The sequence below is a fragment of the Channa argus genome, chromosome 6, assembly GCF_033026475.1.
Source record: "Channa argus isolate prfri chromosome 6, Channa argus male v1.0, whole genome shotgun sequence".
Classification (NCBI taxonomy): Eukaryota; Metazoa; Chordata; class Actinopteri; order Anabantiformes; family Channidae; genus Channa; species Channa argus.
The window spans coordinates 12,674,636-12,697,161 of record NC_090202.1 but is presented as its reverse complement, the minus strand read 5'-3'; the positions used below and the strand labels follow the sequence as shown (position 1 = coordinate 12,697,161).

Below are 22,526 nucleotides of genomic sequence, written 5' to 3'. Positions count from 1 at the left end.
TATGTCACACCAATTTAACTGTTGGTAGATACTACATTTAAAATCAATGGCAACCGTTTACTCTGTGAAGTGCATATCTTTGTTTGGCTTAAAAGCCAAACAAATATATTGAAATCATTCAAATATGAGAGAAATGTAGAAGAAGAAAAGTGACCCCAGTTGGGGTCACTGCATTGATGATGTATTTTCCTGCAATGGGAATAATTGATGAGTGAATTATCGGGATGATTTCTACAAAAGCTATGTATTCAGATCAAAGAGTGATCAATCTATTTTAGTTGTTGTTTACACTGGTATTTGGCACTTTACACTTGAGGCAGTGTGGACTGCAGTTTGCAGTGGGGAATAAACCACAACACAGAATACACAATTTTGAGTTTGTCATAATCCTGCTAAATAAGAAGTCTCTCTCTGAAAATGATCAGATGTACAGTATATGTTAATGGTTGTTATCAGCCTTATATGTACTAGATGCTTATAGGTGCTAATCCAAAACCAACTAGATACACCAGGGATGGATACTTATTAGACCTTTTTTATTATGATAGCATGTAATAGTTGAAGACTTATAGAAATACGTATATTTATTTTTGAAAGCCTGAAGGTGATGAGTGAAACTTACCCACAGACACTCAGTTCTGGTTGTTTATGAGTGTCTAGGTGATGCCATCCTCTGTGTCCTAAGGAGTGTTCTAGACAGAGTAGTGTAAACATTATGTCATGGTGAATGGTGTCTGTGTTTGTGTGTGTGTGTGCATGTGTGTGTCTGTGCTTTTGTGTAAAGCATACCCAGAGACTAGACTACATTTTCCTGGGTACAAATAGGAGAGAAGAGAACTCACACCTCAGAACAACCACCATGAAAATCCCCAATTACTGTATTCCCATTGTTAGCCACTGCTTATTAATACTTTGTTGGGCTGCTATTCAAACAATTCAGCAGCCAGCGTCATCACGTCTCATTTTGTTTCCTGTTTTTAAGGTGCCAGTAGCACACAAGTCACTTCCTAAAAAGCTCAGTTTGTCTCTATGTGTGAATACATACATTAAATGTGCCCTGCTGTCTGTAACTTCCCAGTATGAACTGTTATCAGTTCACAAAAACATGTGGTTGACTGCTGTACCAGCATGTTTTCTTAGTGCGTAACGGTAATTTCTTAATTTCTTGACCACTGCTTTGTTGTTATGATGATGTATTGTTTGAGAAGTCCCAGTGGGGATTTGGGTGGAAGGGAACATGATATATTACTCGTGAGGCTGAATCTGCGAATTGATCTATAAACATAAAGAGGACACAACATCTAATATCACACTTTCTTGACTTCCACTCAAGGTGGACAAACCCGCTTTCAACAACACCGGGGTTTTATCAGTAAATCAGTTGGCTATACAAGCATTTTGTATGAATGGACAATATATATAATATATAAAAATTATTTTGTGTATTGTTTTGCACAGGCTTATGCAAGTTTTTACATCTCCCTTTGAAGTTTTCACTTTTATTTTTTTACAACCCAGAATCATACTCAGTGTTTTTTGGCTTTTTATACACTGATTATTGAAAATTGTGAATTGGGGATTGTGTGCTGTGAATGTGTTAAACATAAATCAGTCCCTCCAAGAATCTGCAGAGCTGTGACTGTTAAGTCCATCATGTGCCTAAAGCAGGACATCTTCAACAGCGAGAAACTGTTAGCTGGGTTTTTTACCAGTCAAAGCTTTATTGGACAGTGGCAAAGAGAAAAATCTCATAGTAAAGTTAAATTAGAGTTTGTCAGAAGACTGGATAAAACTGGAAGAAGGTTGCTTAGAGGCAAAAATTGAGCTGTATGTTTGGTGTAAAGCAAACACTGCACTTAATCACAAACAGACCATACCCACTGTGAAGCATAGTGCTGGTAGCATCATGCTGTGCTGCTGCTTCTCTGTAGCAGGCTCTGGAAGGCTTGTAAAGGTAGAAGGAAAAAAGGACGGAAATCTGATGCAGTCTGCCTGCGAAATGTGACTTGGGAGAAAACATTGTTTTCCAGCAAGACAATGACCCCAAACATTTAGCCAAAGCTCCACAAAAGTGTTTAAAGACTATAATGTTAATGTTCTGGAGTGGCAGTGAGTCCCAGACCTCAGCCCAAATGTGCCTGGACTTATAAAGGGCCTGTTTACTCACAATTCTAATGGAAACTGGCAGAACTCAAGTAGTTTTGCAAAAAAAAAAAAAAAAAAAAATGGGGAAATTTCCTTATGTTCAAAGCTGACTGAGACCTTATCTACCATTATCATGCTCAATGTTGGCAAAGGTAAATCTAGTAAACACTAAATACTTAGTTTCTGTTTAATATTTTCAATGATTTAGATTACTTTGTGGAGGTCTGCTTTCTTTTTATGTTTATTAGTGCCAAAATGGCAAATAAAATTGACCATGGTTAAATTTTTAAAACAAGAAAAAAACGGAATACTTTTTATAGGCCCTGCAATCTTGTGTGCACCCCTTAAATTCTCCAGTTATCTTAGTCCTCCTATCTTTGTTGCTTCTTCTCTCCTCTCTTCTATGTTTCTATGATGGTTATTTTCATAAGAAGAAATTCTGCTGGTCTCTGCACTGCTAGTGTCACTGTGGTATGTATGCCTGGGAGGGCAGCCAAGGCTAAATACACATATGCCATAACCATTCCTTTCCTCTCAATAACCAAACACACCACACACGCACAGACACACACACAAACTTCACTAACCTCTTAGTTTTCTGCCCACCTGTTTAAACATAGCAGTGTGTATGTGTACATATGTGTGTGAGAGCTTCCTCACAGAGAGGCCTATTGTCCTCCAGGCTAAGATGTGTGTGCTGTGTCATGAATTGGCTCGACAGCAACAAGCCCACTGCTGATTTTAGCTTAAAACTTAAACACCGAACCTAAAATAACACGTCCACTGACAAGAAGCAGCTGAGCTATAATACTGCTCCCTCAGCACTGAGGCTTTGGTGTTCCAAGGGTAGGGGTGTAAATCACTGTTTCTTGAAAGTGGTGTGCATGAAGGGAATGTTGTCCCTGCAGAGAAAATTGAGTGCATTGACTGTAGAGATATTGAGACTAAGAATGAATCATACTCCGCAACATTATGAAACACTGTGTGTCACACCCTATCCATTGGTCGGTCTCACTTTCTTTGAGACTACAATGTTAAATTAATACAATGTTAAAAGGGGCCCTACTTCACCATCTAACCAGCCCAGGTCAGGTATTTGCAGAACTTCATCCTTATGTTTGCTACAAGAAATGCAGCAATGAGTTTTAGGTTTAGAAACAAAAAGTGGTTATGTTTAGGAAAATGTTTGAAATAGGAAACAACATCTGTCTTCTATTTAATTGTCCTGTGTTTTGTCACCTATCCACCCCCAACCTTCTTCCTACCACACTGCTGCTGTAATATTTTGCAGAGCTCATGCTATATATTTACATGTTATTTCTGTGCACTTTACCCCATTTCATGCAGAGTTGTGGAAATTATGACACCTATCAACACACATTTAACAAAAACAACTCAAAACTGGCCTTTTAATTCTAAACCTGCTGTAATGGCTTTTTACCCACCACCCCATTTCAAAAAAGATGTAATCACAACTTTAACAAACTCTACAAACATATAATAAAAAGGTGGTGTTACTTTTTGTGCTACCTAAAAGGTGCTTTTTTACATATCATATGATACACAGAGGGATACACAGAGTGATTTGAAGGCACTTATAAGTTTAAGTCCAACATGGCTGTTTTTTGATCATAATCATTTTGCTAAAGACAAAAGCCTGATGCTTCAGGATACAACAGTGAGGAGGATGGCAAAAGTTAACCAAAACAGGAAAGTTGCCGACTTTAAAACCAAAACCATGTACCACTAAAATTTTCTGCACAATCGGTTCTGTAATTTGCCACCATGAGAAACCCCTTTCACATAAGTGGATTCCTCAGATCAGTCACCTTAGAGGTTATCCACGATGTTCTATTTTGAGACGGTGAAATTCCTTAGAAAATCGAAGCTATTGCTGAAACAGCCAGTATGACAAATTTGTGATTCCACACACAACTGTGTTTGATTAGACCTGTGTCTTGAGGCAAAAGTATAATTATTCCAAAAAATGTTTTTGAACTGACAGGAGACACCACAATTTCCACAATTATTACTTCCAGGTGAACAATAAACTTCAAAAACTATAGTCAATCCTATTCAATTCAAACACAGGCCTTTTAACCACATATATATAATAAACTGATGTAAATTCCCTGCTGTAAAAACAAGGACACTTAGCCAGTGTATGAAATGATACGATACTTTTTGTCTTTGATGCAGAAAGCTGTCACAGATCTGCTGTTAAAAAATACACTGACACAGTGGTAATTTGTTTTTATACCACATTAAGAAAGGGACATAAAAACAGGAAGCATGAAGTCTAAAAGAAGAAGCATGTACTGAGTGTGAGCATGCACAGGAAGTGAGCAGTGTACATGTATGGGCCAGTCTGTTGTGAAAGATGCTTTAATAAGACAAAGAGATGTGAAACTGACTGAAGGGGCTTTCTTCTACTGCCCCACACTCTGATGCAGCTGAACAGACCAAGGCTACAGTTTTTAAAAGGTTGACAATTCTGGCAATAAGACACAAAATTAAAAAATGAACTTGATAAATACAAACAGAATATGTTGTAATATGGACCTCGAAATGATTGCCCAACTGAAACGTCTGCTTAGTAGCACGTTAGCTTTGACTGCTAACATTTAAACCTAGCAATCAATGACTAGTTTGTTGTATGTTTGTTGTGACATAGCGTGTTTGCTATGTTGCTATTTGTATCTCATGTTTTGGGACACAAAACTCTCATAACATTACCCCGGCCACTAACAGCATAAACCAGAGGTTTGGTTTTGATCTCACAGGCGATCGGGGTTCAACTGCAGTATGAGAAGTTGTGCAATTTAACGGTTATTGTTGAACAATGTTGTGTGCATGGTTATTATGGTGATAAAGATAAACCCAGTTGTGTTTGTGCGTGAAGTCGTCTCTGTGGCATTAATATAGTGGCACTACTGTGGTGTCCATATGAGACGAAAAGCGGTTATATATACAAAGCTATTGGCAGTGTCATTATGTGACACTGTGGGATGAGAAACTGTTGGTTTGACTTGTAGGACTTCTAGTTACATATAAAAGATAAATGACTAAATAGCGAAAGGCCACTCATTTATGTAAACCCTAGCCTCACATCTCTTCCCATTATCTAGTAGACCAGAGACTTTTTATGCTTAAAATGTATTTTTGGTAAAAAGTCTTACACGCATTACAATAATGCATAATTTTAGATAGATTCAAAACGTCGTTGTAAGCAGGGCCCTCCCTGGATAATACCATATCATCTAAACAAGCCCTTGTTTTAATGACAGTGGATTTTGTGTCATTGAATACAGTATTTTGATGCACTTTTTATGTTTTATTGAATCAATTTAGTCAGACTCTGGGGTAAATCATAGTTATGCAAATGGCTGCCCTTCAAGTTGTGGATCTTGTTTTTCATATTTATGCCACAGCCCATAGGTGCTGTTTCTGCTTTTCAGATCTCTTTGTACAAACTCATCTAGATTCACTTCTTGTTTAGTAAAACAAGGAAGGTCACAGTTAGTTGTAAAGCAATTCTTGCCATCTTCACCTTGGAAGTCCTGTCTTCTCACTTGGCACTTCTCACTTTGTAAATAATTTTATGGTTTCTGTAACTGACAATCAAATCTCATTATGACTTCAACACAAAAACAGCAAGTCTTGAATCTTCTAAATTAAAATGAATATAATATTTTAGTAATACAATGCAATGAGCTCCCCTGAGGCTTTTCTAGGAGTAGCAGGGGTTTTCAAAACACATTTGAAACTTTGTGAATTAAGTTCCTGTAAGTCATTAAAGGAGCACTCTGTCTTGAATTTCTCCAACCCCACTGTCACCAGACAGTGAAAGTAAAAATGTAGAGAGGACTGGTGTAGCTAGAGGAAAAGAGAAGTGGTTAGAATGCCTGGGAGAGGGGGGAGTTTAGGGAATTTTTCAGCCTTCTCCCTCACAAAGTTAACCAACTGCTCTCACCCCCTTCTTTCTCCTCCTCTAGCTCCACCTATTCCCTGCGTTTGCGTCACAGCATTGAAGTTGGACGAAACGAGGGCAGGAGGAGTGGACTTCGGTGGAGTTCTATAGCAGAGGAATGTGGCAGAGACAGAGAACATGGCTATAAAAGGATCGCACTTCCAGTTCGTCGCTATGATGTCACTAGTCAAATATTTTCTCCTTCCTTCCCTTCCAAGACTGACTTACTGACGCTGCTATTTGTCCTTACTTTCACTGGGTCTCCCCTTCTCTTTCTTATAGCTAAATACGTAAGTGAGCTTTGGAGATGGATGTTTATTTTGGTGCATGGATGGAAGAACTGAATAATCTGTGTGCACAGTAGCTCATGGCCATGGATCGTGTTGATCAGCCTGCCATGATCTGCACAAGCCACATTCTGCGTCTTTAGTTCCCACATAAAAGTTGCCACTGGCCCATTTCTGGCCCATAGATAAAACATATTTACTTACACATACACTAAGTAGGTAAAAGGCCGAGTCATCCCTTATATTCAGTGATACTCAGTAGTGTCACAATTGAGCCATACCTAGTAGTTTATATTGATTGGTGGTCTGCACTGAGAAAACACACACTCATGAGTAAAATATAATTTTTGAAAAGCTTCTGTGTATACTGAAAAGTGACTACATAAAATGGATATTTACTGTAATGCTTTGTTTACTACCAGTTCATTAAGTATTAACAAAAGCCTGTAGCAGTCAGGGGGTTTCTCATAGTATTGTAGTATTGGAAGTATTTGCACCTTTCCAAAGTGGAGTATTTCAATTAGAAATGATGAAACATACTATAAAAATTGTATTGCAAGTGACGTTCCCAGGTCCTTGTTTTCCTCAGTTATCATGCATATGATACTTTTATTCACAAGGTGCATTTTGTCAGCCAGTGAATATGGAGCATACCAGTCACTCAAGAAATCTTTTCTCCGTGTTGGTCATGAGCACTGCGCTAAACTTATAGGAAAACTATAGGAAAGCACGATTATCTTGCACAGCAGAGGGCAGTAATGCAATGTTAAAATGGATGTGAGTGCTGTTAAATAGTAGAAGAATAAAAAATGAAATTTCACTTCCCTTTTTTCATTTTTTTGTTTGAATCAGAGCTGGGTACAGCTGACCTAATTTTTAAGGCCTTTCCAGGATAGACCTAAATGAAGTAGAGGTTCTGGGCAGTTCATATGGGACTAAGCTCACGTAACATTTTTCTAAAAGGTGCATTAACCCTTCTGGTTATTATCTTTTCCAAGAAAAAAAGATAGTACCTTCCAATGACCTAATTAGTAAAAGAGAAGTTACATAACATTCTCCGTCATTCACTCAATGGTTGACGAAGGTCTGGGGTTGATAGATTACTCAATCTTTATGCTTAATCTGCAGGTTGTGACAGACAGAGAAGGCGGGAGGGAGGGGTTTTAGGAGCTGTACCAAAATCAACACTGAAACCTGATTGTGTTCATGTACACACATGGAGACATGTAAATGCATAAACATATTTTGCAGACACAGATGCGACTGTGAGTCTTGTATCTGGAAAATCTATCCAGTCTCTGCTGATTGCTTCCTGTTGAGAACTTCCGACTGACTTGACCTGACTAGCAGCAAAACTGTAAACAGATTACTTACAGAAACTTCTCCTTTTACCTGGTGATGAAATTTTGATATTATCACTTAAAATATTTTCATAGTGGTAAAAGCTAAAAAATCTTTAACCTATAGTTATTAAACTTTTTCTTGCTTCCAGTTCCTTTCTGTTGTTTAATGTCTCTATCATGGTCAGTCCGTAATAATGACATGGAACAATACCTTTTGAAACCATTCGTTAAACCTCTTTGACTGTCTCTCAGTCTACTTCTTACCTCTAAACAGCATAATATGTAACTTTATTAGAACCCCACCCAGGTTTACACTATCTGAAAGATGTGTGTGTGTGTGTGCATGTAGGAACATGTGTGTTGTGTGTACACTGCTCAGGTGACTTGGGTTTAAGGTTTTGACAGAAACAGCTTAGTGGTGGATCATTAACAACTCCACAGAAGGTGATGGTAATGTTACTCCTCTGTAACAACTGACCTATTACATTGGTTGAATCAGAGGATAATAAGGTTATATGAAACAAAATTTAACAAACCATAAGTAATAGTTATATGAGTACTTAACAGAGTCTCCAGGAAATCAAAGTGTTATGCCTGAAGTAATAATAATGTACCTACAAACAAACAAAGAAAAAAAAAATCACATTTTCATATTGTCTGTGATTTTTTTAGGCATATTTTCACAGAAAGTTGACAAAGGATTTGACAGGGATAATCAATCCAACCCTGTTGGTATTCTGGTCTAAACTGACAGTATTTTGTTATGTGAGAGCTGCAGAGTTTGGTGAACTTTAACCAGTCCTCTCGTATAGAACAGTCTGTGAAGTTAATATTTGTGAACACACAAACACATACCCTTCTTGTTGTCTTTGCTGTTTACATTTTGCGGTCATTGTGCCTTGCCATAGCAACACATCCTGCCATTGCCAAAAAAGGGAACAAGGTACAAACACACAGTACTAGCCATAGTGGAGGTTTAGTGAGCGTCTCAATTTCTAGCCAGTATATTTAGAATTCTGATTTATCAAGTGTGTTTCAGCACTATTTCATATACATGCAAAGTTACATAAATACATTACATACAGTAACCATAATATTTAGCTATACCTAGCTAATACCTAGCTATTTTTCGGTTTAGCTGCTATTTTTATGTTTGTGTTGTGTGGGTGGCTTGTCCTCCCATTTTTTTGGGGGGGTGGGGGGTGGGGCATGTACTGGCATGTGTAATATGTCAGTGCATATGTATATGTACATATATGTACCTTACTTGCCTTACAAGCTTTGAACATATCTTCTACCAAAGCTATACAAAGGAGAAACCTCTACGTATCCTATTCATAGTTTGTCTTAACCCATAAGTAAGTATAAGTTGAAGCCTGTGTTTTGAATATTTGTCATGATGCTGAAAAGTGTTGCCACTCTTGGTCTATGCTGCCATGGGAGGTCCATAGAAGAGTGCCACCTTGCCTTTGCCCCAGTATTAAAGTATAACCCAGTGGAAGCCCTATAGCAGGCTAAGTGTACACCTCACAAGATGGTGTCTCTGTTCCCCAACAGTCAACAGTTTGTAAATTAACTTCACATTCTGTATTGAAAAAATAACCCTACCATGGTTATTACACAATCCTGGACAAATAAACATACAAAATTTTAATTTTTATGTCACGTATCCCCCCATCACACAAAGCTGTGGTTGGGTCATAACAACAAAACCTACACTAGAGTTTGTTTAAAAAATGTGAATTAAGACAAATTTGAGAGTTGAATTAAATCAGAATAAAGTAGATCCTACAGGCAAAAGTGTCAGTGAGTTAAAAGAACATTATGTTCATAATGTTAAAAATAACAGGAAATAATACATTACATTATAATATATTACTGGAAAGCAGTCATAATGTAGCATTTGATTCAAACCTGCCCAAGCCCTTTTCTAGACTGCAAAGTTTAGAAACTCACACAGTTTCCTTGGAAATCTGACTTACAATTTTCCACATCCACAGAATCCCAGAGGCCTTTTTATCAAAACAAACTGCACTGTCAGAATCTACTTTATAATGTCAATCATCATACTAGTGTAAACAGCAGCTATGTGATCACACACACCAAGGAGTTGTACAATGTTGTAATTTCCCAGTGCAATACAGATAAAATGTCTTAAATTTTTTTCCAACTAATGCAACCCAATCTTCCAACTTTTCTCAGTTAATGGTAACAATCACTAAGGCCACTTTATTTTGTTTGTTTTGCCAGGTTGCAGCATTGCTACACAGATTCTCTGGCAGTGCAAGGGGTGGTGGCTGCGGTGGTGGTGGTAGGTTACTCAACACATGGTCAACCCTGGGAGTATGAAGTGGAAGTTGCAACAGTGTATTTTCATGAACCCTGTTTAACATTTAAATGTAGCTTACACAATACCCTGGCCTAAAGAATTTAACACTCTGCCCCGGAGGCTGTCTTTAAGCCTCGGAATAAAAGTGAGCTAATTAAAACTCCCACAGCAGAGGTGATCAGATGGAAAAAGCAGTACCTTGTGCGGCCCATAACTTAACTTCCCAATAAATATATGCATAGAACACTGTCAGATAGCCAGTGTTTTGTAGTTACCCTGTTGATACCCCTTTAATCCCTTCAGTTTCTTTTGTTAAACAAATTAAAAGCTAAATGTCAACTAATTCACAAAGATGTAATCAGGTTACCTAAAATAATCCAGTAATGATGAATGTTGAAAATGATTTGTTTACGATATAAAGCCCTATGAAGTTGTTTGTCTCACACCTCAGATAATATGTATGTTGGTACTAATAATAAACCACATTACGTGCAAAATGTATGTCTAACTTTAGCTTCATTCTTTCCTTAACAGGTATGAGTGTACATTTCTAAAGTTAGATGTAAAGATGCAAACTATTAAATAAGGTTTCACCTTGTGCTATGTAACTGGCCTATGAATAAAATGAACAGGTTTCCAATTCCCAGTGCATAACAAATGAATTAAAAAGAACAGTGTGTATTTATTTCTTTATTCTGAATTTTATTTTGTCCTTTAGGGCAATTAAAAATATAAGATTCTCTTTTTTGTGTTTTTCATCACATTGATATTTCACAGATCTAGCAATATTTCTCCATAAATAATAGGTACAAAATACATTTTTCAGTTAAACACAAATAAATATAATAATAAATATATTAGTTTAAGTTAAACAATTCAAGGCAACCAATAGCCAAAAGGAATACTGCAACGTCAACGTCCCTGAAGCAGGTTGTCAAATAAATGGGGGACACAAAATATGGGGTGCAATTTACAATTTAGCAAACAGAATCCATCTTCATAAAGTTTGTCAGGATGCAGACATTCAGATCTAAACCTTCTGTTTTTCTATTGGCACAATTTGATCTCTAAGCATTCTGCAGCTCGTTGCACCCCAGATGTCAGAAAAATGACGAGCTTCCACACACACACACACACACACACACACACACACACACACACACACACACACACAAACTCTCACATACTTGCACACACATACACAGATGCACACACACATAGCAGAGTGATGTATGAAGCTTTGGTAGAATGCTACTGGGAGATTTGAAAGTTTATCCCATTTGAATTAGCTGTAAAGTGCATTTCACAGATAAATGGCATCAATGACACATGTCAGGTCTCACTGAGTAAGGCTGCTGAATCAAACATACTGTTTTTGGCAATGAAAGTGAAGAGAATCATAAATGCAAAAGAATAATTAATTATCAGTATACATTTACAGAAATCACAAACCAGAATATTTACTGGTACTGTCAAGACCTGCAGGGAATATAATGGAAGACAACATAATAAAGGTCTAAAAACCTACACAGAGTTTTGAGTATAAAAATAGGGTCTGGTACAGTTTTGGTACTATACTCATCTCAATATGTGTAGTTTGTCTATGGTGAATTAAATTACTGTTTACAAAGATAAATTAAGAATTTTAAGTGTTATTGGGTCTAAAACTGACACAGTTAACAAAGTGTCAGTTCTCTTCTCTTTTTTCTTTTTGGATCCACTTAGTCAGACACTGACAGACGTTCAAACACAGTGAGCCTCCTGGCAGCTGATCCATTGAATGTAGGCGACTCAGTTCCACTGGAACCTCCGCTGCTGCTACTGTAGCTGTCTTCCAGGGAGTCCTCAGAGGAGAAACGTTGCAGTCCAGCAGGCTTTGTGAATGTTCCATTGCTTCCAGGGCTGGAAAGCAACATGCCGCTGTCCTTCAGGGGCTCGTCTTCCTCCAAGCTAGTAAAGACTCTACTGCTGTTGCTGCTATAATAATTTCCGTGGCCACACACACAGCGTGAGGCCTTTGGTTCCAGGATTAGGGGAATGTTGTGGATGTCTCCAGTGCTGGCACGGGTCTGTGTGTTGCCAAACTGGAATGACTTTGCATCAACAAAAACTGGAGAGAGAACATCAGCGGGAGGTGGAGAAACAGAGGGAGCACGGCTAAACCCCAGGTTAAGATCGTTGAAGGAAGAAGGGAATGATAGAGGAGGTGAGCTGCGTAAGGAGCCCAGGAAGCCAGCAAAGCTGACACTCTGGCGCAGCTGGTGCCGTGGATTCTGACCACCAGTAGGTGTTTGTTGAGGCTGATTCTGGAATTTGGAAGATGATAGGGAAACTTCGCTGATTTTCTCCTCATGGATGAAGTGGCAACGTGAGCCATAGGGGCAGTAGCCAAAGTTGTAAAAGGTTCTGCAGGGCTCTGTCTTGTACTTGGGGTGGCGGTAAAGTCCTCGTAGCTCTGCCTCACCATGGGCAAACTGACACTTACTGCCATACTTGCAGCTGCCGGTTTCTTGAAAGCCACGGCACAGCTCAGTTTTGTAACGGTTAGAGGACAGCAGAGGTTGAACCTGGGCCGGGAGAACAGACGAAGGAGGAAAACCTGGTGGAGGAGCCACGGTAGTTGCAGGGCCTGAAGGAAAAGCTTCTATGTTCTTCCATGCGGGCAGGCTGGTGCTCGACTCTGTCAGGCTCATGGAGCGGTCGGGTCTAAACGAGGGTTGTTTTGGTTTTGAGACTGGGGCCTGGCTCCAGATGTTGGAAGACCACAAAAGGCTGGCATTGCTGTCATTCTTGACATCGGCAGTCAAGGTGTGGCTTGAAGAGTCAGGGGGGGATGAGGGAGGAAGGAAGGAGGCAGACCTGTTCAGCTGACTTTGCCCTGGGACCTTATGAAGAGGCTGGGTCGAGAGCAAGTCACCATCCAGGACCAGGTTCATAAAGTTCTGTTACAAATGGTTGAAATAGTTAATATACAGGCAGCCATACCACAGAATTAAAAGAAACACATGTTGAATATTTATCATCACTTTCCTTTGTAGCTCAGCTCATACAACAAACTTTTTACAGCAGTACAACTTGTTTAGATCATAGGTTTGTATTTAAAATCGTAAAGAAAAAGAAAAAATATAAGAAAATGTAAAATTAATGTAATACAGAAGGCAGTTATAAACAACAAAACTGCACCACAATATGTAATATATCTGATATTTACATGCAATCACAAGGAATACATTTAGTGCAGATAAGCCTTACACCATTTAACGTGTTTTTAATGACTGTTGTGATACTTGGAGCTAAGCGTTTAGGAAAGAAACAACCTGTTCCTCTGTGACCAAACGCAGTTCAAGGAGAAATTCTCAGTCAAATCAGTGGTTTACACAGGAATAAAATGAGCAGAGATCACTAAATAAACAAACACGTTGGGGAAAGGAGTTGCACACTCCAACCCCTCCTTCTTTTTTACAAAACAAAATGAAAAATAAAATTATAAACATGAACTCACCTTAGTGTGGATATCGTCGAGCATTTCGGACATGCTGTACCACTTTGCCTAAAAAGAGAAGGTTCAGCTCTGATCCACAGCTGAGTGTCTAATACCTGTGTCCAGACTTAAGTTAACTCTGTGCTGTGAGCGTGAGTCTTTTATAACCCAAAAACTCTCCTATAGGGTGTTAGGAGGGTGTTTCCGTTGCTATGTTCCCGGACACCCCTCCCTCCGCCTCAGGTTTCATAGTGAGGTCACACATAGTCAGGCGGGTAGTTAAACAGCCCTCCCCCTTCCAAAAAAAAAAAAAAAATGTACAAGAAAAAAACTGTATTCTTATTTAGCTCTGCGAAGTTTTTCAGTTTCACTGACATGTGAAAGCAAAGGGCCTAATTTACATACTGTAGCACTCATGCATAGTCTCCACCCAGGCCTTCTTATTGTGTACATGTTATTCACATGTTTTCTGGACAGAGTGATACATCATTGTAGATCCCTAAATCATATCAGAACCACTCTGTAGTTGTTTGTTTAGACCTCATCCTTTTCCTCCCACATTTAAAAAGTAGAGCGGGCTTCTCTGTTGTGAATGCCTCAATAATGACCCAGGTACTTATACATTCCTATGACTAACACCTGGTTTTCTGGAAGTCTTTTATAGCATCTTGTCCCTGATCATATACTGTATAGTTTCACAACATTTTTTCCCACAGACATGAGAGAGTACATTACGTTATCTCACTGTTTACGAGAATACATACGGCTACATTTCCCTTCTTTCCTTTAGTTTCTGTCATGATTTTAAAAGAGCTTCAATATCCCACCAGAGCAGATGCCACTTACCAGAAGAAAACCAATAGAAATCAGATACTGTTGATCTGGGCTTTGGTCAGCTAAGCAATTTTCCTTTCCTCTATTAATGTACTTACCTATGTTTCATTTTTCCACTATTGTATCTGTTGTTGTGAGTGATCAGATGACATGACTTGGTCTGCTTTCTTAACTGTATGTCTCACGTATTTTTTGAAGCTGATTTTTTTGGAAAATTCCCACCTTTGTGGCACTTTTAATTGTACGGCCCACAGAGGACATGAGAGGTTGTCTTCAAATGTCAAATTAACTTCAAAAAACCTTTAGATCTTGTTCTTTCACTCAGGAACGAAAAGAGTTCACACAATGATGTGTTGCAGTGACATAGTGAGCGACTGTGTGAGGCATCTTATGTTATCCTTATGTTATTTTGTAACTGACCCTTAGTCATTCCGTTGCTCATTTCAAAGACTTTACGCACGGTGTCATTGGACTTTCAAATGTATATAAATGACACACTCCTTTTAAATCAATGAAAATGTGTATAAGAGCCTAATTATCTGCATGTCTCTGTGTGTTAATGATTCATTAATTAAATCAGAAACTTGATAAATGGAGAATAATAAGACATTCTTGTGTTTTAGGGGCAATATATTAGGAGAACACTGGTAAAAGTTAAGCAGAAAGACTAAATGGCATAAAAAATTAATTTATATGAACTTCTGTTTTGTTTCTACAAGGTTGTTGTGCTGATATCAGCTAATCAGTAGACAGCATTATTTTCTATGCCGTGTGACACCCACTCAAATGAGTCATATTCAGTCCTGGCAATGACAGCGCATACGTTCTAATAAATGTTGAGCAAGCATAGAAAAGTCATAGCAATATCAATTAGTTAGTGGTAATGGATGACGAGAGTAAACAGTAGAGGGATTACCGCTGATAGAACCACCAGTCTAAACCCGAGGCCAAAACATAACTCACAGGAATTTTCCAACTGCGCAAAAAGACAGACTTGTTGAGGAGCATGCTCAGTTTTAATCATTGAATATTTCTTAAAAATATAGAGTCCTGAAATGTTGGTTTGGTTTTATTGTGTTGCTTTTTTTTTTTTAGTTGTTCGTTTAAAGTAATTCATACATTTCAGTACCTCAACTATCGAAATCTTCACTTAATAAATATTAGGATTAATTCACCAACCATTTCAAGAACACATTTCCTTTTAAAATTCACTTATCTTATCTTGTTAGAACATTTCTGATGTCCTAACAAGGTCTGAAAACAAGTTTATTTACTTGTGCACCTTCATGCATCTTTTGTATGTGTGTGTGGGTGCGCCTGTGTTTGCATGTGTTGATTTATATTCACCACTGATGTTACAGTAGTCAATATGACAGCTTTCTTTCCACTGATTTCCTGTAACAGAGCATTCATTTCAGAACTTCTTTCTTTTTAGAGTATGGAGTCTGCCGCTCCATTATCTTTACATTTTGTGCAGCCAACTGGTCGATCTTGACTTCCTCTCACAGAAGCCGCGTTTCTGTGAGAGAGTTCTGTGTTTGCACACAGCCCTGCAATCCCATGCCCTTTTAAGGGCATGGTGGGATATTTACCTTTGCTAAGGAACAACTAGAATGCACATTCAACTCAGGAGGAGAACAGGATTCATCATCAAAACACACAGGTGCAAAGTCCATGAATTAGACTGTAGAAAAAACAATATTACAAAACGTTAGTTATGCTCAAATTGCAAAATTGTATATAAATATTATACACGGCCTGAGTAAGTTCCCAGTTCTGCTAACAAAAAAATAAATGAAGTCTAGTCTCTTGCCTTTAAAATTTTAAAGGTACGAAACCCTCATCAGTTGCATCTGATCCTTGAGTTTGCATATTTTGAATTACATATTTTTAAAACATCTTTTACTAATACTTCAAGCGAGGTTAAAAAAAAAAGACATTTCCTTATAAACACATAGTCTGTGTCTCTAGTAAGAGTTATACCCGTCATGTGCCATCCTTACCGCTCACAGGCCTCTTACACAGACGGAGGGACATACTGACAGGCTGACCAAAACCAAAGAGGCCTCTCATGTTCTGCCATAAATAACTGCAGCTAGATATAAATAACTTGTCTAAATTTAAATCTGTCAGCATTAGATTTTCTGGAAAACATATTATGACCCTGTCTACAAGTAGTGGAAAAATCCTCAAAGTCTCTTTTAGTTTTCGTCCACTTTCCTCAGAGTTCTTCTCACACCTATGCCAGCAAAATGGTACAGAAGGTAAGGAAAGAAAATGGCTACACGCCCGAATGTGTGTTTGTAGTGTGATTTTGTGCTGCCTTGCCTGTGAGTGTGCGTTATGGATTACCTTGCACTACTCGTTTCTGCTTTGCCCCTGTCTTAGTTCCATGGAAAGGGAGGGGCACATACTCACACAAACACACATACACATGCCCAGAGACATTACCTTAAAGTAAGATCCATTCTTATGATTGTTTCCAATTTGTTCTTTCTTTTCTCTGAGTGACTAAGCAAGTGAATGCTCAATGCCAAGTTTTCCACAGGGGTTTTTCTCAAGTCACATGCCAGCAAACTTGTTGCTTTCTCATATGGTATAATCACACAGTGCTATGTCAATAATGTTGTGCAAGAGAGTTTTTGAGCGAAGAGTTTGTGAAGATTTGTAACATGAAGACCCCAACAAATCCAAATAACACAAACTTAAACTACTGTGAAATCTAAAATACATATTTTTTTTTTACTTTATATCTCTGGCATGAAACAACTTAATATAACTATTGTAGAAGCCAAAAGTCACATAGTTTTGATTTACATTATCATGCAAAAACAAACAAACAAAAACAATAATACTGTATTCGGTTTTTACTATGCATTACCAGAGAGAAGACTTTAACACAGGTCATAAAGACTTTAGTCCACATCCCTATAATGTGTTTGCATTGCATCTGTGCACTGCAAGTGTTAAATGTGACTAAGCTATATAAATTGATCATTAACATCCAAAGCAAAAGTGTAAGATAATGCAATTGTTTAGCTTTGGCAAATATAAAACTTTCATCATTAAATAAAAGTACAGAAAAAAGCAAAAGGAATATTTTGTTATGCAGACAAATGTACCATTGGCATCATATGCTCATAACTGTGCTGAAGTTAAATTTAATCACATTGTATACTGTCGGCCAGTTTAATCTGTAAACTCACTACTAGCTCTTGCTGCCAAATAAATGTTGGTGAGTAAAACATGCAATATTTCCATCTGATTTTGAGTATGCATTATACATTATACATGAGATGGAAATTGTCATTTAAAGTAGAAAATCCTCAGAACTATATTATATATGTATAATTTTTTTTCATCCCTCATGGAATACTTTCCTAAGCAAAAAACACGCGCTATTCCGGCCTAATAGGTGCCAAGCACGGGGAACTTTTTAGGAATCTGAAAAATGAGTCACTCTAAATGACTGTAGCGTGCTGAGTCATTATCAAGTGGTTTTCAATTGTATTCAGGTGAGGTCAGCATACAAGATGCCCTGAATCTGCAAGTTACTGTTTTGCTGAAAGAAAATGGATGCTGCTGATGGTATCCAATTGCTCTTTATATATTATACTTTATATATGGTTTCACTTCTTTTCCAGTAATTGGTGTTGTGTTTTAGGATTTTATTTTGAAAAAAGTAACACTTTTAGTGACTGACAAGAAGTCAGTCACTAAAAGTGTTACTTTCGGTTGATTTTGCAACTGCATTTTGTTGCATTGTACTTGTACATGTGTAATGACAATAAAGTTGAATCTAATCTAATGTAATTTTGTTCTCCACCATCTACATGCTTCTCTTGTTTAGTTTCTATTGCCTTATGTTTTTTACATTTCCTCTATTCTTCTACCCTAGATCCAGTTTCAAATAAAGTCCCTAACCGATATGGCTTGGCCGGCCTACGTCTCCAACAAGTGATACCTTGCAAATATTTAACTCTGCCCTCCATTATATTGCTATGGAGACATGCCAAACATTGCACACAAAGGCTTAAAAATTACCTAGCAACCTCTATGAAGCAGGTTTGTGAAGTGAACCTAGCTGCCACAGAAATGTAATGAACCCAGGCTGCTCATGCCTCTGAATTTACCAGATGATTCACCAGGATAGAAAAAAGATGGAGCGATGTTTGTGAAGGATGAAGATGGAAGAAAGTGAGTCAGTGGTTTAAGCCCATGTCGACATGACTAAGGAAAATACCTGCCTCTTCAAGTTTATTCATTTGTTTAAGGGAGGTACAGGTGGCAGTGTCTCCATCTTTATTATGGCCAATGTCCTAACAGAATAGGAGAGCTCTGTATGGTATTCAATAGTGACTGTGGACTTTGGAAATCATGCACTGTCCACATCACAATGCAATGCATTGTGAACGTGCAAACTCATACGTTAACATGGGGTCACTTGACCTTAAGAGGAACAAATGCCTCAGAAAGGACAGACTTCTTCCTATGTCACAATACAAACGTGGTTGCTTTTAAACTGTGAATAGTGAATGATATGTGAAACCAAATATTACAAGCTTCTTCTTTATTATTTTATTTATTAACAGAAACAATGTCTTAGAGAAAAAAAGATTTATAAAAGAGCTGCTGTAAGTGCAAAGGACACTTTTTATCTGTGCTTAGACAGATGTTAAGCAAGTCAACCCACCCAAATAGTCTAAAAAAATAAAAACGCATTTAAGAAAATCAATATGCAAAAGATAACGATAGCAGAGAAAATTATTACCAGAAAAGTCTTTTCGGTGTGTAATATATGCTCTGAGCAGCATGGTGGCGAACTGAGAAATTCCCACATGTTGTAACATTCGGCTGTGTCTATGTTTACATCAGTACAGATGCTGAGTAAATTACAAACTCCATTACCAGTAATCTGTAGGTCAAAATACAGTAGATGATGACTGGTCAAAACTTTTGGTGTATGTGTAAGTTTTTTTTACGAGCAACAGGGAAACATGAAACTGTCCTTTGGCAATTGTAGTCTGGTGTTTTCCTTTCCAACTAACAGAACATCATAAATCCCATCACAAATCCAGCAATCCAAAATCTATGATTTGATTTTTTCGGGGTTTATAATCCTTTCTTTTCCATTGATTTAATTTATTTTATATTATTTTCAAATTGTATTTTTTTCTCTCATCTTAATAATCATGAACAATTGTGGTAATTAAAAAAAAATAGTCATATGTAGAGTGTGTGGTTATGAAATCAGTAGTGGCATAAAATTGGTGATGCTAATGTGAAAAAATCCAAGGCTAGATTATAGGCCCTCTTTTAAGTGATATTATGAAGTAGTACACTATAAACTACAACCTCACTTTGATTTCCAAAAATATATGGCAGCACTTTTTTTAAAGCTAGCTAGACGCATGATAATGTCTCGGTAATACCAAGGTATTAAGGGGGTAATATTGATAAATAAGAATGTAACAGGGTTATTTTGTTAATAATAAAGTAATTTTATGGTATAAGCAATGGATATAACTAGGTCATACCGGGCTAAAAACACGAGGTTAATAATTTAGAGGTAGGTTATATGTAATAACCATAAATGAGAGCTGTAAAAAACATAACTAACTGATTCTACTTAATTTCATGGTAAGATCTGGACACCATGACAGCCGGGTTGGAAGGTGGCTGGGGACCCATGCTGCAGATTATACCTACTCTTTCCACCTGCATATTTAATATGCAATGCATCTTAATATAATTGATGTCATTAATTGACATGCGACACAAGACATGACAGGAGCAGAGGGAGCAAAACAGAGAAAAAGGTTTATGATAATACATTTTTGTTTGTTTTATTCATGGCAAACACTGTAAAGTGAACTGATGCTGCAGTCAACAGTTCTTACAGAAACAAACTTATCAGAAGAAATTACTTTGAAGTGACTTTTTTATTATCAACATAATAACTCATCATCCAACTTAACTTAAGTCATAACCTATCTACACATCTATCTCAAAAGCCATAACATGGAGGGGGTGGGGTTTATGACCTATATCAACCATGGCTTAAGAGGCCTTCAGTTCTAGGAAGCTTTGATGTCCTGCATCTTTCCATGGCAGGGGTTACTTTGGAAATTAAGTAGAAACAGGTTGTATTGCATTTTACATCCTTCCTTAATGGTTATTACACATAAACAACCATGCGTCTTTCTGAGAAATAATTTCAGTCTTTAGTTTCTACACTATTACCCATGTGATTTCCATCTACCTAAATATATCCATTGCTTAAAGACATTTTACACTCCATTACTTCACTGTTACCAGGGTATTAATGATATCCTTACAGAAAAATTAATTTAAACAAATAGTTTGAGTTTTAACATATAAGAAGAACAAAGAAAGGGAGCATCAGAGGAGTACCGGCAGTTATAAATGAAACATTACAAATATTGTTTGTTCAACTTCAGGTGACCCAATGGCACAAAGCTGAGACACTTGCAGATGCATGTATGATTCTGGACAGGTTAGACTGGTTTCAGCAAGGCATCTTCTCATAGTGTGATCAGGCATTGTGGCCAATGCACACCAGTAGTACCCACACACACACAGTTATTATTTATTTTATTTATGGTTTCTATTTTATGACAGAAAACAATATAACTTTTTTCCTAAATTAGGCTTTCTAATGAAAAGCCTACTTCACTTATAAGGAAGCATTTATTATTTTTCATGACCTTGGTAAACAGAAATCAAATTACAAATGTGTACGAATGTAAAGATAGTCAGCTCATATCAGCTTATCGGACACCACATGTTCCAGAAAATCCAGTGTTCATTCAGTGTACAGAGATATTTTGCAATTTTCATCAATAATGTGGAAATATCAGCCCTGCTTCCTCTGTGTGTAGTTTTGTTGGAATTTCTGCTGTGGGCCAAACTCTGTCAAAAAGCAGATGTTCAAATAAAAATAGCAATAATTCATATTCTATGCCAAATTCTTACTGTGACAGCTGCAACTGCATTCTAGGATAATACCACAATTAATGCTTGTGTTTCCAACATAGAACCTAAAGGTTGTTTATCAGTCTCTTTGGCTCGGGGGGAGTCAGAAGTGGCGGTTTCTTGTAACAGAGTGAAATCTGGAATGTGAGTGTGTTTCTATTCTCGAAGGGTGTTTTCTCTATGGAGTTATACATTTCTCATCCACATCTCAAACAAATTTCTCAGTGTGAAGTTTCCCCCCTCAGGAACAAACAGATACTTAACAGATCTCACATCGTCTTTTTTGCTACAATCCTTCACGGTCAGTGTGAAGAGATGAATTGAGATACGTAAACAAATTTTATTCAGCTGTGTAATGAATGTCATCATCTGATGCAAAAAAATAATAAATAAATTAATCAAAACGTTTCACTTTTTGGTCAGTCATAAAAATGCAGCATGCAGTAGAATATTCACCCCTTAACAGTACTTTACCTATCATGTTGGAAACATCAGAGTAGAGAATGATAGTGAAACAGAGAGTGGCAGTGATGGGTTGAATTTTATTGTGTAAGAGAAAATGATGTGTATGAGTTATGTTGCAAGATAAAGTTCCTTAAGGAGTTTAGCAACAATTGTCACATCACGACTCATAATTAAAGTATTTAAAGTGTAGTTTGCAACGTGTACTATTTTGAGTACCAGTACTAATGTTCTTAGAAGGTCAACAAATCAATAGCAATAAAAAGTCATTGCAGGGTCTTTCAAATATGTTTCAAATACTGAGCTATAATTTACAAACCTCAGCACACTGGCACAGCAAATGCTTTATCAGCAAGTTATTGACCTATTCCTGTGTGTCTGTGTGTGTACGGGTATGTGTGTACTGCAGGTTCGCTCATAGGTTTTATTTCTTCAAGGTCACCACTTTGTGTTGTCAGGACACGTCTGTGTCCGTAACTACATGACTCATTCAGTGCATTTTATTTTTGGGATTTTTTTAAATGATGGTGTTCCTCTGCCAAAGCTGGAAGGACACTGCATGATGACAAAACTGGGTAGGAAAAAAAGACCAAGCAAAAATGTAGATTTAGTGGGTTGGCGGGCATCACACGTGATATAACAGACCAATAAAACGTTATGTGTTAAAGTTTGTCTAGGG

General features: G+C 37.5%; 1 protein-coding gene across 1 annotated transcript; it reads right to left on the bottom strand.

The window, feature by feature from the left end:
• Window positions 1-10,749: 10,749 nt before the first annotated feature.
• zgc:162730 (uncharacterized protein LOC564559 homolog) lies at window positions 10,750-13,733 on the bottom strand. Its single transcript, XM_067507654.1, has 2 exons — window positions 13,577-13,733; window positions 10,750-13,016 (listed from the first exon to the last, which is right to left on the bottom strand). Exons 1-2 carry the CDS (start codon window positions 13,607-13,609, stop codon window positions 11,796-11,798), a joined length of 1,254 nt encoding a protein of 417 aa, XP_067363755.1. The 5' UTR covers window positions 13,610-13,733; the 3' UTR covers window positions 10,750-11,795.
• Window positions 13,734-22,526: the final 8,793 nt, after the last annotated feature.

Bases quoted from the DNA above. Each gene is read 5' to 3' on its own strand.
- zgc:162730 (XM_067507654.1), bottom strand. From the start codon at position 13,609: ATGTCCGAAATGCTCGACGATATCCACACTAAG. The intron at 13,017-13,576 runs GTGAGTTCATGT...CATTTGTAACAG, and splicing joins TCGACGATATCCACACTAAG to AACTTTATGAACCTGGTCCT.